The 18689-nt window shown below is 34.5% G+C and overlaps 1 protein-coding gene and 1 pseudogene across 1 annotated transcript; one reads left to right on the top strand and one right to left on the bottom strand.

The window, feature by feature from the left end:
* The first annotated feature begins 3498 nt into the window (after positions 1-3498).
* Positions 3499-4988, top strand: LOC132624370 (protein transport protein SEC13 homolog B-like; annotated as a pseudogene).
* Positions 4989-7836: 2848 nt separating this feature from the next.
* On the bottom strand, positions 7837-10173 carry LOC132623660 (uncharacterized). The gene is made up of 3 exons (XM_060338449.1): positions 10017-10173; positions 9431-9519; positions 7837-8174 (listed from the first exon to the last, which is right to left on the bottom strand). The coding sequence occupies exons 1-3, from the start codon at positions 10053-10055 to the stop codon at positions 8027-8029; spliced, it is 276 nt and encodes a 91-aa protein (XP_060194432.1). The 5' UTR covers positions 10056-10173; the 3' UTR covers positions 7837-8026.
* Between the last annotated feature and the right edge of the window lie 8516 nt (positions 10174-18689).

Raw genomic sequence — 18689 nt, 5'->3', positions numbered from 1 at the left:
GTCATTGGGTTGATGACAATTGGGTTATGCAAAAAAGAATTATAGCTTTTTTATATGATGAAGGAAAAGGTCGTCACGATGAAAAAATTTTAGCGGATTCAATGTCTACTATAATGAAATTTTTTAATATTTATAGGAAAACACTTTGTATTGCTTTAGATAATGCTTCTACTAATACAAAGGCGATTGGTCTTTTAAAAAGAGAAATAAACCCTCCGCTAAAAATATTTTTCATCTGAGATGTAGTTATCACATTTTAAATTTAATTGTTAAAGATGGTCTTGTGTGTTTTGACGATTCTATTCAAAAAGTTAGAGATGCGGTTGCGTTTCTTTTTTTGTAATGCTAATAGGGGAAGACTTAGAGATTTTAAGAATGCTTGTGTGGAAAATAACCTTAGACCTAGGAAAATTCAAGTAGAAATTGAGACTAGGTGGAACTACACTTACATTATGCTACAACAAGCATATGAGTATAGGATTCCCATACAAGAAGTTCACAACAAATATAATATTAATAGTGATGATTGGTTAAATTTTACGCATTGGGAAGATGTTAAAGAATGTGTTGAACTCTTAGAAAAAATTTATAATGCAACTCTTGCTTTTTCTAGACAATTCTATCCCACGGTAACCGGAATTTTAGCCTACTTAGCGGAAATAGCTAGAGTTTTACAAGAGTATAAATATAAACCCGGTTATCAAGCGGCTATTTTTGAAATGATAATAAAATTTAAGAAGTATTTTTTCCCATCCCAATTTTATTTATTTTGGGTTCTCTTTTAAATCCTTGTTTAAAAGTTTCTTATACTAAAGCATTGGTTGGTCAAATTTATACATTTTTAGAAATTGAACAGGGAGTTCAACCATCTTTAGCTGAAGCCGAACTCGCTATTGATGACGAGTTTAGAAAAGTTTTTACTCATTATTCTAATTTGGAAGAACGTGCTACACCCGTTGCTCCACGCCCTACTACTTCTCAAAGTAGCAAAAAGGGCTTGTCGGGTTTGTCGCATTTAAAAGTTTTACATTCACAGCCAACTTCTTCTTGTAGTGCAAACTTTGATGAATATAACTTTTATTTGATGCAGCCAAATGTGGATATCAAGGAACTGGATGAATTGGACGTCTTAGCATGGTGGAAGAAGTACAAGGCAAGTCATCCGATACTCTCAAGAATGGCTCGAGATATCCTTATGGTTCAAGTATCAACCGTGGCTTCGGAGAGCACATTTAGCCAAGGAAGACAACAAATTGGAGACCATAGACATTCATTATTAGGCTTTAGCTTGCAAGTACTAGTATGCATTCGCGATTGGATTAGATCGGAGCAACGCAACCAAAACTTAGAAGCGGAGGAAGGCGAAGAGGAAGAAATTGAAGATTTGATAGCAAGTGGACCGGACCAAATGAAAGACTTTGAAGATATCTCCATGGCCGAATATGATATGGGGAAAATTAACGAAATGATTCAGAATTGGTGAATTTATTATTCTACTATTTCTTTACAACTCATGTATTATTTGCAAGTTAAAAAAAAAAACTACAACTTGTAAATAAATGTTATCCAAGAATGAATAAAATATATGGCTCATTGAGCTTTCTTCTATTTACTTGTGTTCATGTTTTTACTTATATTAAGTTAGGAATATACCTAAAATATACTAAGAATATACTTATGATATACATCTACTTAAATTAAAAACTAGAAAGTTATATACTTGAAAAATAACTAGAATATACTAAGAATATACTTATAATATATAATAGGGAAAAGTGTTCAAAACACACTTAAACTATGGCGAAAGTTGCCATAACACATCTAAACTTTGCGGGGGTCCTATGACCCCCCTGGGCTTATTTTTTGTGTATTATCTACGCTTTCAAATGGACAAAGTCACCCAAACTCGTTTGAGTGTATGCACGCGCTCCACTACAGGAAATTTGATATTTAGCGACCATTTCTTAACGAAGGGAGATGAATCCGGTCATTATAAGTGCACTTATAGTGACCAAATTTTTTTCCAGTCGTTAAAGCTAATTTTTCTTTCAATTATCGTGCCTTTTGCTTTGTGCCTTTTGTGTTGAGTTTGTGACTGTTTAAGAATTTGTGCCTTTTTGCTTTCCTTTGTGTTGAGTTTAAAAGATTTAATTATTCTTGAATTGGGTATTTTCATTTCTCCACTTTCCAAAATTTCAAACCCAAAAAAACTCCATTGTAACGACCAAATCAAACGGGTCTTTTGAAAACGTGATTAATCATAGTGGATTAAGATAGTAGGAACCCAGTAAACAAAAACTCCATTAGGGACGTCGAGTTTCGACTTGAAGCTTTCATATCTGGGTCTTCAAATTTCGGATTTGATGAATAAAATTCTTGGTTGCTGATTGTTTGAAGCTGAACTCGAGCTTAGAAGACGTCTGGAACGTGAAGAAGAACTGAACGACTCCATGACTTCCATGAACAAAGCTTGAAGCTTCGAACTCGAATTTTCGGGTTGCCGCAAATGAGCTCCATTTCGAGTGGGTGATATATCAAAAGAATCGGAACGTCGAGAGGAATTCGAATCTGAAATTTTGTGATGTTTGGTTGAGATTTGAAGTGCATTAGGATCAAATTTCAGTCCAGTTCTCTATGAAAAAGATGAACAGTAATTTGTTGATCAGATTTTGCCAAAGTTGTCATAACACACCTGAACTTTGCAGGGGTCCTATAACCCCCCTGGACTTATTTTTTATGTATTATTTACACTTTTATATGGAATCTTACGCGCTCAAAGAGAGTAGATACAATCGCTTGTACAGGTCACCATATAAAAGCATACAAAATACACAAAAAATAAGTACAGGGGGGTCATAGGACCCCCCCGCAAAGTTCAGGTGTGTTATAGCAACTTTGGCCATAGTTTGAGTGTGTTTTGAACCCTTTTCCCTATATAATATACATATAACTTAAACATATATATATATATATATATATATATATATATATATATATATATATATATATATATATATATATATATATAAGTTATATAACCTAAGCATATTGATATATATAAGTATATTCTTACTATATTTTAGGTATATATATATATATATATATATATATTTATGTATTGCTGACTTGCTGTTAGCCTGTTGGTCAGTAAATATTTAAACTTTACTTATAAACTTATATAACATATGTAAATATACCTACAATATACTAATAAATACTATAATATATATATATATATAATACAAAAAAAAAAAAAAAGTTTTGGACAGTTTGAACCGGACCAGTTCCGGTTTGGGGTTTCAAACTGGTAAATCGGAACCGGCCATTTTTTTAACCGGAAACCGGCTAGTTCCGTAACCGGTTACCGGTCCGGTCCGGTTCGGTTTGAACCGGTTGACGGATTTAGTGCAAAATAATTGAAATATCAAAAACAAGTCATATTATTTTGTTACAACATATTTGATTACATTGATAAATGAACACTCTAGAGTCTAGTGTATGTACGACGGTAAAGTCATAATCTGGAAGGAAGGCAATGACGACTAACGGACACAAGCTAATGCTTTTAATGACCGCAAGTCATGCTTTAATAAATCTATTTGGTGGTCCCACCATGAACTTGGGCTTTGCTTAGCCTGTGGTTCTTTGGATGGTGATATCTCAATTCACATTTCTAGGTCGGATGGTAGTTGGGACGCCACGAAAATAAACCAGCTCATCCAGTCGGTGTAACATCTCTTTCATGGGTACTGTCAATGTCTCGTTAAACTTTAGTAGGTTCGGGTATGCTTGAGCCTGTTGAAAAGCTAGCATCCGGTGGTTGTGATATTTAGAGGTGTCGAATGGGCGGGTTGGGTTGAATTTGGACAGGTCAAAATGTGTTGAGTTAATAAACTTTTTTTGGCGCGGATTGCCCTTCATTTGGGGTGGTCTTTAATTTTTACCCTTCAATTTGATGGTCTTTAGTTTTACCCTTCGCCTAATATTCCGAGGTTATGGATTCGAACTCTAGTTCAGTAAAAATAAAAAATAAAAAAAAATCGCAAAGCAAAATTTGCGAAACTATCCATGAGGCAGAATTTGAGCCTTAAGGGTAAAAGTTAAAGACCGCCAATTTGAGGGACAAAAATTAAAGACCACCCCCAGCGAAGGATAATGCTGCAAATTGCCCGTTAATAAATGAGCGGGTTATTTACCCGCCCAAAAGTTTTTGGGCTGAAATGAGCTAAAATGGGAGTTATTACCCAACCCGCTCAATTCTTACTATGTTATAATTGTATTGTTGTTCTTTTATAATATTTTAGTACCTTATAAATTATATTATTTTCCTTTATTATGCTATACATAACATATCAAATAAAATAAAAAACTGTTTGAAACTATTTTGACAAGATTTCTCATACGTCAATTTGGACTACATATTAGCTCAATTTTTGATGAGCTGAAATGAATTGAGCTAATAAATGGATAAGTCAATAACTCGCCCAAACTCAGACGGGTTGGACGGTACATATTCTTATGGGTTAATTTTACCATCTCTAGATAATACCGTGAAGGTCTAAAAGTTATATAATGGCATATGGAAGATGAATTGCTTCCTGCACTTCGGATGCATAGTAATTGGGAGAGAGATGTAGCCTGGGCGCCAAACTTGGGGCTTCCAAAGTCAACAATTGCTAGTGCTTCAGAGGATGGTACGGTTGTCTTATGGACATCACAAAGGAGGGACATCAGTAGGAGCGGAAGGTTCTTAAAGACTTGAAAAGTCCTGTTTGGAGGCTCTCATGTTCGCTAACGGAAAATTTTGTTGGCACTAGCTGCTGGTAATAACAATATCATATTGTAGGAAAAAGTAGCTGACGGTGAGTGGCAAGAAGTCAACACTGTTGACCACTAGAATTGGAGTTCTCTGTTTTCTTTCCACCATCCGAACCTTTTTTCCTGGCTCGGGGGTTGGTTTTTTATATTTCAGGACTCATTATTCGCTATCTTGATAATCCTTTTCGTTGTAATTGATAAATGTGATGACTCAGCGTACCAGAGCTAGGAAGTTGCAAAAAAGTTGACATTGTTTTAAAAAAAAGGCACCTAGGACCCCCTGGACCAGTTTAAAGCTGAATCATTGGACCCTTTTGAGGTCACCTGGCATTGAGCGTGTATATGACTCTCTGTGGGAGCGTGAAAAATAAAAAAATTAATTTTTACAATATCGTTTTGTTAAATATATTTTTAACTTTTTTCTTTTTTTTTTCTTTCTCTTCTCTTTTTTCTTTATTTCTTCTTTCTTCTCTTTTGAAGAGAGCTCGCACTGACCGAAAAATTCGACTCACCGGAATCACCAAATAATTCAAGCAAACACCCTCCTAAAACTGAAGTGAAAATTTGTTTATGTGTGGCTGGGTTTCAAATGGCGGTTGAGGAGGTGCGTACGATTGAAACATGGGTGGAGATCCGATGGAGTTAGCACAGTGGACGGAGGTGTTGCTGGGTGCTCCCATGGTGGTTTCTAATTGACTGAGTGATTAACGGTGGTAGGGTCGGAGCTCATGAGGGGCGCCGTGAGCTCTGTTTTCTCTTCAGATTCCTCCGGCGTCCGCTTCACCAAAGCCATATCACCGGAACTCTCATTCTGTGCCTCCACATCTAATTCAAAATACTCACGCCCATTCGAAGCAGCCATTTCAAACTATTAGTTCACTATGAGTTGATAAACATTTTTGTTTTTTTTCATCCGATCACATATTCAACTTCCTATCAACTTAATTAATTCAATGTTAAATATGCTGAAACATATATCACGTGAATTAGATTTTTTGATTTTGGACCAAAAAGGCAAAGGATTCAAATGGCTGAAATTTGATTTTTGCGGAAAGGATGCTGAAGAAGATGAAAGGGTGGGTATAATGGGGAAGAAAGAGAAAGAGCCAAAAGAAAGAAAAGGAAAAATGTTTTTAAAGAAATTGACACGTGTCACATAATGATTGGTACATGACACCACATTTTTTTCTTATAATTGGGGTTGAAGGAAAAAAGGTACTCCCTCCGTCCCAAAAAGATTGACATTTTTCACTTTTTGAGAGTCAAATAATTTGTTCTTTGACCGTAATTTTTTCATATGTCTTTAAAATATTTTAAATTATTAATTATGATATGATTTATAGTACTTTTTACGTAGTTTTCAAATATGTAAATTTTATTTCGAAAAAATTAAAAATTCTATGTCAAATATACGGTCAAAGAACAACTCGTTTAACTTTGATTGTTTGCACCCACATTGTTCTCAGATGACACAACCACATTGTGAGCTGATGAATCTCCAGAATAAGGGGCTTGCCTGAACTGATCTTGCCTGTACTGAGAATGACCACGTTGTTGTTCATTTAGTGCACCATAGGGCCTCTTCTTGAACCTATAATCCGGTGGATACTCCACTATTTTATAACACTGATTTCTTGTATGTCCTTTCAGTTTACGCACATCACATTGCAAGTTATAGTTCTTTTTGACCCTTGAAGGTCCAGCACCACTACCATTACCATGAAACATTGTTGTTACCACCATTACCATGAAAACCATTATTTCCCCTTGAATACATTGCCATATCAATATTTCCTACAGATGCAGGATTACTACACAAAATACCAGGTGTAGCAGCCACAAATTTCTGTCCTTCATCACTTATTATCATGGAATATGCTTGATTTATAGATGGCATGGGATTCATTAATAAAATCTGACTTCTAGCTTATTGATATGAATCATTCAACCCCAACAACAATTGAAACATTTTCAGTTTTGTGAGTGCGCGAAATTCTTTAGACTTGGCACAATTACAACAAGGAGTTGGGATTAGAGCTTCTTCAATTTTGTGAAATAAGTCGAAACAGATGCAGTACCTTGAGATAATGTTGCAATTTCGTTATGAATATTGAAAATTCTTGAACAATCATTTTTGTTGAATCTTTCGCACAACTCATTCCACACCACTTGTGCACTCGTGGCATACATGATCCCACCTAGTAAACTCTTGGATACTGTACTCATCACCCAAGAAAGAACTATTGCATTGACCCTTTCCCAATGGTTTCCCATTGATTCTGGAAATTGATCCATCTACCAAACCAAGTTTGTTCCGGCCTAATAGAGCAAGTTTCATCGAATTGTGCCAAATTGCAAAGTTTTCAACACCAGTTAATTGAAATGTAATGATTTGTATCCCACTTAAATCGGAAGAATGCAAGAAAAGCGGGTGATTATAATCGATTCCTGGACCTTGACTTGTAGTCGAGTTTTGCCCAGAATTTTCAGCATTAGTTGGACCATTTGTCCCAATTTGGGGTTCAGTAATCGCCATTGAGGAATCTTTAGATCAGAGATGAAAAGGCGGAAGAAAATCAATACAAACTGAGCTAGATTCACAAATGTATTCTGTACATAGTTATATCATAACGGAAATTTTACCTGTGATCATTCAGAAAGCATCAAGGTAGTGGATGTCATATTAAGTAGCACGGACCACAATTTCTCCAAGATATAATGAGACAACCCTCTTTTAGGGTTTATTATAGAGTTAAGAATAACTGGAAACATGCATTAAAAGATAAAGGTCACTCTTCTTTGGTATCAGAAAGGTCAAGCACTTGCTCCTGAAGACGTGGCGATTTGAATTGGTTGATCGAACAGTGAAATGTCTAAGCTCAGTAACTGAGCCATGTAAAACCTAGGCTAACACAGTAGTTGCACTCCTATGAACGAAAATAGTGCTACTCATTTATGATTTAGCGAATGAAAATTTGATTTAGCGAATGAAAATTTGAAGCAAAAAGGGAGTAGATATAAATGAAAATGTAAAGGTTCACTTTTGGAGACAAGCAATTGTGATTGTTAATGACATTTAGTTTGAGATTATCTTTATATATCTGAATCAATTTTGAATGCAATCTAGTGAAGAAAACAACCATTTCAGTCTGTCTATCTCATTCAAATGTCAATAGCAAACAATAAATTTTAGGCTTAAATTTGGGCGTCACTTTGGGTCGCTGAAGAAGCCATTGATAGACGGCATAATCTCTGGAGACCTGTTACGAACGAACTTCCTAAGAGCATGCTCTGCATATTTCTCCCCTTCTGAAAAGTTCTCCAGCACTCCTGCTCCCCTGTTTTCCTTGGTCACCCTATGTTTTGCAAAACACAAAGACATCAGCGAAATAATAGAATATATTGCAATATTCTACTTTCTGCAACTCCACTTCTTATTTCTTTGTTAGGAAAAAACAAACATCAATTGCAATGGGTCCAAAGAACAAAGAGCAACATCCATTACAAGTAGCAATAAGCTGCAGCTCAGAGAAGTTGAAGGTCCTATTTACAGTTACCTTCTCTCTTTACATGTTGGTTTTAAAAAAAAAAAAAAAAACATCTGATACAATAATGAACAACCAAATATGCAAAACTCTTAACACACAATCAGAACAGAAGGAAAAAGTCCACTAAAAGTAGCAGAGAACTGTAGTATAGAGAAGTTCAAAGCCCTCCTTCACACAGTTTTCTTTCTTCCCTTTCCATATCAGATTTTTAAAGGAAATTTCTAACATAGAAAGGTCTCAACCAATGTAGATCTCCCCATTACATGCCCCATAAGCTCATTTTAGACACTGAACAAAAGTTGCAGTTGAAATTGATTATACCTCTAATGACCAAACAAAGTTGTAGAAGTAACTAACGGATCTTAAATCCTTGTCCTTTTAAGTCATGTAAATAACTGATTTAGTTTTTCGACAAATTTTTAAACACGAAAGAATAACCTCCCAAAAAATTCCTCGCAACCCTGCCCCGCAAAAATTCTCCTTTTTTGAAAATTGTTTGCCTTACTTTTGCGTTCTTTTTTCCTCGCAGTATCATTCTTCCTTTCATATTTACATAAATTGAAAAATTGCCCTAAATTTTCACACATGTATAATCTATGCATATGATAAGATGTAAACAAAAAAAACAAAAAAAATTACATATTCAGTCTCTATTGTTTAAATATGTGTACCAAAATTTTTGCTGTCAATGAATTTAACCAAATTCAAGAGCAACAATACAAGTATGAAACTAAGGAGATGCATTATGCTGACAGAGACACATCCAAAATATAAATGTTGTGGATGCACACCTGACCTACACCTATGAATATATTATACAAGTTTAAATTATTATCTTCCACTTTTATATGCTGGATCAACCTTTATGCATGTCTTTTCATTAAGAAGTTCGCTGCTTAGGAGGTCCAAATACGGAGCATGTCAAATGTAGTGCAAAATAAGATTTCTAATAGTAATTTCAAGAATCAGGCAATTCATAGTTATATATATATATATATATATATATATATATATATATATATATATATATAAAAACCCAACGGCATGAACAGAGGAAAGGTTACCTGACTTCAGGGTTGCCGCAGATATTGCGAACTAATTGAAACCCACAAATTCCAACAGCTACTCCTACTGCTGCAAATAGTGGATACACCTGTAACACCACAAATTATTGCATCATCGTCAGTATTCAGTTACTCGGATCTAATAAGCGAAACTATAGAGAACCCAAAAAACCTCATATGTAGAACTAGTAAATGTACTATCATATCACACATGCACCCGTTGCTTCTATACTAGATCTATGTCCCAAACAATAAAATATTTCTTCATTTTTAATTTGTTTGTCTGGTTTTGACTTAGACATACAGTTTACGAAAAAGAAAACTTTTCTAAAACTAAAGATACTTTTTTTTTTAATCTTATTGGTAAGAATTCAAATCTCCACATTGTAATCCTCCCCATTTTTCCTTCCCCTACCCCCTATGTAATAAAACTAAAGATACTCAAAATATACCAAAATGCATTTTAATCTTATTGTGCTTATCATGTTATATGGAAAGAGACAATATGACTAAAAAGAAAAATAAGACAAAGAAATTAAAACGGAGATAGTAGCAAAACAAAACTTGAAGAGATGGAGAGACAGACCTCGGGCCTCAACCATCGGTTAATGGTGGAGGAAGCCATGGGAAGATGGAGCAGCAGAAATTGGAAAGTGAAGGCACTTCAAACAATAGAGCCTTTACCTGGCAGACTGCCTAAAATGTGATTGCCCATATTTATAGTCCCTCTATCCTAATTTATATCGGATTAGATTAATTTAATATTTTAAAATTAAAATTTATATATATAAAAATTACATAAAAAGTATTAAAATTTATAATTTTTTTATATTAATTTAGTGAAAAAATATATCTTAAAATATTAATCAAAGTTGAGTGAATTTTAAAAAACGAAAAGTATTTCCTCTGGAATGTTCTCATTGGCTGTAATTTGTTTTGGTTCAATCAATGTACGCAAAGGCCCATGGATTTGAATAGAAATCCAAGTGGCTCTGTTCACCTCGTAAAACGAGATTTTTACTTCTTTTCATTTTTGAAAGAACTTTTTTTTTTTTAACATAATTTGGGGGAAAAAAGAAAGACACTCTTGATTTTAATTGAGCACCAAATATTATTCCTCTATCCATGTGGCATTTTTTTTTTTTAGCCGTGCAAAAAAAGTGATATATTTTTATATTTAGTATTAATTTATCTTTAAAATATTAATTTTATTTTTAATGAGATGATTTATATTCACATAAATTCTATGACTTATTCTGAGCACGAATTTAAAAAAAATCTTTTATTTGTTAAACTCCATTTAATTTAAACACCACACATAAATTGAGATAGAAAGAGTTTTTTTTTTATCTCAAATACGAATAATTTCATATTAGTATTTTCAGAACCTTAAAATATTAAAATACTGAATTGTGAAGCACTTTAAGTGACCGTATGATTCTATCCAAGGCTAAAAAGTTGTGTATTGTGCCAAGGTGAGAATCATTTTACCTCTCAAACTCTAAACAATTTTCTAAAACTCGTATAATCCTTCAGTATTACGTTATCTTTAAATAATTTTCTTGCTCACTCGTAAAACTTTAATATTCAAATATCAAAATGCCATCAGTAATATAAAATTAGTATAAATACACAGATAGTGGACCGACTATCAAGAATTCCATTTGGCTGACTGGTGCAACTTGCAAGACAACTATCCAGTTCTAAAGATAAACATTTTCTCACAAAAATATATTGAAACTAGGTAATTTACCGCAGTTCGCGCGGTCGTGAATGACCTCATTTAGCTTATAAATGATCCTTCACTAATATCCAAATACAAAAAATAACGTAAAGGTCATTTCTTGTAAAAAGTAAAGACATTTATCACAATATTTTCTAACATAAATGTGGAAATTCGATATTGTCACATATCTCAAGAAGCTATAATAAATGATAGCAAATGTCAGTATTTTTTGATCAATTTTATCTTCTAATACGTGTTTTCTGACTGTAACATTTTTTCCTTGATATAAAATTTTCTCTAATTTTGTATGCACAAAAAGTATTGATTATACGATTCCACGATGGACAATATACTTTATAATGATTAAAGACTTATGGAGATCAATGATTTGTCGAGCCTGGACTTTTACTGCTCTCTTTACAGTGCAATTTTAGCAGTCTTTCAACACAGTTTCAGCACAAATCACCAGCCCATTTCAGCACACTATACTTCATCAATAAAAACTGTAAATTTCAACACATTTTCTGCGCATTTTAGGACTGTAAATGTCACATTTTAGCACATATTCTACCCATTCCGGGACTCTAAAACTTCAGCTAAAAAATCTCCACATTTCGGCATATTTTCTGCAAATCCAGCACTCTAAATTTCACAATAAAAGTTCTAGTATACTCATTTATTATGTCTATAAAAGGAAAAAGTTTCTAACATGTTATTTTCTTAGATGCCTAGATTAATGTCTTGGTAGTTACCATCCAAATGACTCATTCAATGTGTGAATTTTCAGGAACAAACTTCAGATCGCAAGTTAATATTTAAGGCGATATGGTGCAACTGTTCTCTTTTTCCAAGAGGCATAACTGCTATTTTTATGATCACGGGATCATTTGTCTTTTCTCCTCCTTAGAGCCCGTTTGGATTGGCTTATAAGTTGCTTATCTGTTTTCAGTTTTTTTGAGTGTTTGGCTGGTCAGCTTAAAGTCATTTTGTGCTTAAAATAAGCTCAAAAAAATAATTGGGTCCATTTGACTTAGCTTATCTAAAGCAGCTTATAAGCTGAAAACGGCTTATAAGCCAAAAAAAAAATAAGTTAGACTACCCCAACTTATTTTTTTTAGCTTATAAGCAGCAAACAGCTTATAAGCATAAGCCCATCCAAACAGGCTCTTAATTGCTTTTGGTTTCTTCTTCTTTCCTTCTTTATTCTCTTAAAATCAAAATTATAAATAACACAAAAACAACAAATCTTTGAGTATTAAGAATGAAAATGGAAAAAATAACTGAGAAGTTTGTGAAAAGAATTTAGAAATACAAAATTATATGCATAATTCTATAATATGGGGAAAACGAATATCAGATAGCTTGATACTATTAGAAGAAAATCACTACTCAATATTACTTTCACTTATAGAGCATACATCCAATTATGATACCATTAAAAATCATTATAAGTTGTGTCATGTGTGATAGTACGATTATGATTCTTGCCTCATTGTGAATTTGCAAAGAGTAGCAAATTTTGGAAGTTGTTGACCTGAACTTCTTCACAGATTAGATGCATTATTAAATGTAGTTACGTTTGGTGCACTTTTTCACATATTAGATGTATGAAGTAGCAATTACAGAACACAATCATGGCCATTGTATCAGTTAGATGTGAAAAATGCCTTCTTGCATGGGGACTCGAATAATGCCGAGCATGACTCGTGAAACCAATACAGAGCATAAAACCACTCGCTCCGAAATAGTTGTCAAAGCAAAAACTAAAATAATCACGTTATATTCAAGTTTTTACCACTAGGAAAACCTCATTGTATTTACGAATTAGTATTTTTCTAATATCCAAATAATAAAGAGTATTATCTCTTCAAATGAAAAGGAGACAACAACAACCTCACAAAGGAAGTTCCATTTATTTTTTAACTATCCCATACTCTAAAGTTAAAGCGAAGGCATTGACGACCATCAATCCCCAGTGGTGGAGCTTTGTCAAGGGTGTTCGAATTCATATAATCTATATATTAAGGGTGTTCAATATGTAGTATATGTTTGTAATACGTAATAATTGACATGTCTACACGGTATAATTTTTCGGTCAAGGGTGTGCAGGGCTGTGGCTCCGCCACTGTCAATCCCAAGTGTGGTATTGATGTGATCAACACTAACACATGTTCAAAAGTAGAGATGCCAACAAAAGTTGATGAATAAAAATGATTTTCAGTTGAAGTCGAACATATCAAAGCAACTATTTAATTGTGAAGGATCATATAGTAACAAAGCCGAAGAAGAGATGAAAAAAATAACAAAATAAAAATGCTAAAATAAGCTACAAAGAATAAATTATAGGAGTATATATATTTGTAAATCATTCAAACTTAAAACTAACTGAATAGTATATTTATGCTTACCAAACTCATGTGACCATATCTGAGGATGAATCTTCCGCCGTCATTGAACTTCCTTTTTCGTGTTGATGAATGTATGTTCGCCTATTATGACACAAGAAGAAATTCGGAAGAGTAGGTCTCTTGATCTGCACCAAAGTGATGACCTTCTTTGACACAACTCGATCATTCTAACATTTTTTTTTTTATGCTCTTCTTGTATTCTTATTGCAAATTACTCTTCCTGGGATAATTTGGAACAGAAAGGCAACAGTCAACACATCTACCTTTCTGGTGTGGTGTGAGAAGGGAAGGAAGAAAAGAAGGAAAAGTAACAGTTAGAATGTTTTTTTTGTTAATAACTTTAATTGCCACCATTACCTAGCAACGTTTAAAATTGGTACGTTATTTTAGGAAGTTGCAACCATTCCACTCTTTTAGGAAGGCAATAAATGCGACTCTTGATTCTTTTTTGCATAATAATTAGGAAGATAAATGGGGGAAAATCACAAAGATAAATAGCAATACTCATCTGTGAGAGCACCATGTCACCGGGCCTTTGTCTCGGAATTATATAGATGACACTAGGTCGCTGCTTGTAGCAGAGAAAATGATCAAAATGGTCCGGTTGTTTCATTTTGGTCCTTTACAATCACCCTTAACTGATAGTACCTAATGCCAAGTCATTTCCTTTAATAGAAGGATTAAAACCTCTCTCTGAGCTTAAGGTGACCTATAGATTTGTTGCGAGTACAATTTTAAGCTGACTGATGAGTATCCCATGGCAATTGATTCTAAGGACTTCGAGTTCTCATAAACCAGAAAGGAATTTGACCGCTAAATTTAATTAATTTTCCTCTTGCTTCTCCATGGATGCTAGTATGTTACACTAATGCCAGCTCTAAGGTTAAGGTGGTAGTGTCAGAGTCCGGAGCCTAAAGGGCATAAAAATACACGGTATAAATTAAAAGGGGGTTGCCTTTCAGAAATATACCAAAACGGGTATAACGTGGACTCCTCCACGTTATACCCCAAATTTTTTCTTCATTGTCAGAAATCACAACAGAAAAAAAATTATTTAATGGTATAACGTGGACTGATTTGTATAACGTGGATCAGTCCACGTTATACCATTAATATATATTTTTTCTCCCTAACGTTTTACAAAATAGTTTGTAAGACGTTGCCTTTATTTAAATCATATTCGGCTATGTTTTTAATAAAAAAAAATTATTGATTTTTTTAATTTTTAAAGCATATAGTTAATTTCAGTGATTAACTCAAATAAATATTTTAACACATGCAATAATTAACTATGTGTTATATATGCGAACAAAAATAAAAAAATAAAATATAAGTTAAATAAACGCCACACATTAACTGAGTAGTAAATGTTAAATTACATAATAACTATTAAATGGCACAAGACATGTTATATATTCTTGGAAGATTACATAAGGAAACAACGATCGTACAACTTAAGAAAAAACATAAAAACCAACAAGCAACAACAACTACTGATTTCTGTCAGGGCAGCGATTCTTGTTATGACATGTTTGCTTGCACGTACTACAATTTCTAGTCATGCGAGCAGGAGCTATATCCATTTCATTCCTCCTTCTAGTTGTAGTTCGCGCTCCTGAAGTTCGCTCGTATTTAGTGTTTGCAATTAAACTGAAGGGAGAAGGTGGCCAATATGCCTCATCACCTAACGGTGAAAAATTTCCACTGTACGTTTACTTGTAAAACCTGCAACTGTAGTACTTGCTAACATAGGTCTTTGATTGAATTCCGCGGATATCACAAAATTTAATTGCATGTGAACATGTCATATGGTAGTTTCTCCACTTCCCACACGAACACTTTTTCCCTTCGGCAGAGACTTTATGGATATTTCCGCCCTTACCTTCGTGTGCAAATGTCAGAATCTCAAAGACCCCTTCAGCTGCATTGTATTGCTGCATGTCTGTATGCTTTAGGGATCTCTCCCAATATTCATCAAACTTCTTTTCAACAGCGCGCAGCCAAAACTTTTTATCCGCAATCAACAAATCAGCAAGGGTGCTTCTCTCAACAAACCGATCAACAAGATTTTTAAACATATAACGGACCATGGCAGTAATGGGAAATCCACGAGTTTTCTTCAATAAACCGTTGTAAAACTCGGAGACATTCGTTGTCATAGTCCCCCACCTATGACTGTTGTCCTTATGCAATGTCCATTTCTCCTCCAGAAGAGCTTTTAACCACAGATGCGCTGGAGGTGACATTCTTTTGATTTGTTCCATCCTCATTCTATACTTCTTCTTCTGGTGCTCTGTAGCCGCCAACCATAGTTTCTCAAGGTCACTGTTGAGGAACTTTTTATTAAAGTTGCTTTTCAAATGCCGAACGCAAAACCTATGGTGTGTGGATGGTAGTTGTAACCAATCATGTGTTTGGACACGTTGCAAGGTGCCCTGATGACGGTCAGAAATAAGTCCAATTCCTTGTCTCTCACGAACAATATGTCTCCACAACAACACAAGGAACCACGTCTAGGACTCAAAGCTCTCACGTGCAACAACAGTATATGCAAGTGGAAAAATGTTATTGTTCGCATCAATTTCAACAGCAATTAGCAGTTTCATCTCATACTTACCGTACAGATGAGTACCGTCTATTGAGATGACAGGCCTACAACTTTTGAATCCATCGATGCTTGGTTTATAAGCCCAGAAAATAAACTTGAAGATGTGTTCACCTTGCATTGTAGTTGATTAGTGCTCCCACTCAACAACGATCCCCTAATTGAAATATTTTAAGGCAGCCATGTATCGGGGCAATGTCTTGAAGAGGTTTCAAAATCACCAAATACCATTTCAATAGCTTTCTTACGCCTCTTTTGTGCTTTTCTATAACTAGGAGTAAACGTATGCAATCCTTTTATTTTTTGCTGAACTGACTTAATACTGATGTATGGATCGACCATAATATATGGTATCAACGTAGTAGCAATTAGGTGACTGTTCAAATTGGAATGATCCTTTCTGTAATCATCTGTGAGACAACTGTGGTGGAGAACCGCTTTGTCTGCCTTCCACATACCACTTGAAATTTCTCTAAAACGGATCATCCACTCACATCCCAACATATGACGCTTGCAAATAACCCTCCAAAATTTACCTTTGGACTGATCACAAATGAACTCTTTCTTTTCTTTGAGACAATAATGTCTCACTGCGCCTTTCATTTCCTACTTGTTCTGAAATAACATACCTAATTGCATAATATAAGGAAAATTATCAACCCCCTAAAAATGGGCCAACAAAGAAAAAGAATATTCATTGCCACCATACTAACCTAATCTGGTAAATTCAGATTTTTTACAATCCCAAAGTGCAGATCGAACTGGACCGTCATCTCTCATGAAGGCAAAATCATCTGGGCCTTCTTCTGTGTTATCCAAATATGGAATCGCATTAGAATGGTAGCTAATGTTACCATCACTTCGAGCAGTAATGTCTTCATAAGAATGACCATCATCATCAGATGAGTGATCATCGTCTGTTTCTGTGTGATCTAATGGGATATCACTATCTGACTCATCGGAGTGATCATTAGCTACATCATTATTGCTCATAATTTGTGTGAGCGGAGTTAATACTGGGTTTTCTTCAAAATCGTTACACCTACAAACATAGGAAAATTCAAGGCGTTCAAATCTCAAAAACAATTAGTTAGAAGTCTCCTAGTTTAAGCGAAAAAAACATCATTATATTTACCTTTCCGTAAATGACTCCACTTGAGTAGGGAGATATCGAACTATACTCCCGCCACCTAATTCACTTGTATCTGGAGCACTACTCGGTCCAGGAATATCACAGCTCTGCATAGTCCAACCAAATTTATGTGACTGGCTACCAACTCCTACCATTGTTTCTTGTTGAAGTGTACCTATTTGAAGCCCAATATTCATAGCGGGAAGATACGTAGTACCCCAAATATCAAACTCATCGTCAGTGGGTGCTTCAACATTAGTAGAGCGTTCGACAGTTGCATACATGTCAAGTGTCGCTATACTGATATGATTGTTAAATATATCAAGACTTTGAAGAAATAACGATAAGGAGTCATCGTCCGAAATAAGAGTTTCCTCGTAAATGAGAAATCCCCTAGCCGTAATTGATGTTGGATATCGTCCAGTGATAACCACTGAAAGGTTAGGATCAGTTATGGCCATTTTGCTTATGAAAACACGTTGTAGACGATCATATTTGCGGGAAATTGGAAACCTTTGTACGGCTCCCAGACGACAGTTATATCTCACTGAACCTTCTTCGTACACAACTTCACCACCCCAATATAAATTAACTCTTACATAATTTTTCGCCATATTATTTTCAACAGAATACAAATGTAAAAATTAATGGAGAATGCAAGAGAGATGTGGAGAATTCTTGAAAAATGAAGTCTACAAGAGAGAAGTGGAGAATTCAGAGAGATATGCAGGATACAAATCTTAACTGGTATATAAAAAAAATGATTCACGGACCTTTGAATGTCATAATGCTGATGTTGAAAAAATTTATTGACTGTTTGATTTTACGAATGCATGCTTGATTTGATTATTGCATGGCAGATTTGACGACTGCATGAATTCTGCGCTTTAACAAAAAACAAATTACAAATTATTTTACTATTTTGCTTTTACAGATGCATGCGTGATTTGACGACTGCGTGGATTCTCTGGCGTAAAAAAAATTCAAGAATCAATTATTGCTACGTTGGCCAGCCAACGTTTACCAATCAACAAAATGAATTGTTGCAAAACGTTGGCCTGCCAAGGTTTTGCAACAATTCATTTTGTTTTAAAACATTGGCAGTTTTGCAGTAATTGATGCATGAAACATTTTTTATGCACGTTATAGCTGAGAATCCATGCAGTCGTTAAATCTGCCATGTAGTCGTAACATCAAGAATGCAATTGTTTTTGTTATAAAACATTGGCAAGCATTCAAATCTAACCTTTATTTGTTGCAAAACGTTGGTAAGCATTCAAATCTAACCTTTATTCAAAACATAATATTTATTCTTGATGGATTACATAACTATTGAGATTTGAGATAAATTCAATAATTAATAAAAATTCAATTTTTACAGTGTCCCT

The sequence above is a fragment of the Lycium barbarum genome, chromosome 12, assembly GCF_019175385.1.
Source record: "Lycium barbarum isolate Lr01 chromosome 12, ASM1917538v2, whole genome shotgun sequence".
Classification (NCBI taxonomy): Eukaryota; Viridiplantae; Streptophyta; class Magnoliopsida; order Solanales; family Solanaceae; genus Lycium; species Lycium barbarum.
The sequence above is the reverse complement of the archived record's forward strand: the minus strand, read 5'-3'. Positions and strand labels throughout refer to the sequence as shown.

What these genes read in the sequence shown, in the direction of transcription:
- LOC132623660 (XM_060338449.1), bottom strand. Translation starts at nt 10,055, where the DNA reads ATGGCTTCCTCCACCATTAACCGATGGTTGAGGCCCGAG. An exon ending in ACCGATGGTTGAGGCCCGAG is followed by an intron (nt 9,520 to 10,016) that starts GTCTGTCTCTCC and finishes GTGGTGTTACAG; the next exon opens with GTGTATCCACTATTTGCAGC. An exon ending in TGCGGCAACCCTGAAGTCAG is followed by an intron (nt 8,175 to 9,430) that starts GTAACCTTTCCT and finishes TGCAAAACATAG; the next exon opens with GGTGACCAAGGAAAACAGGG.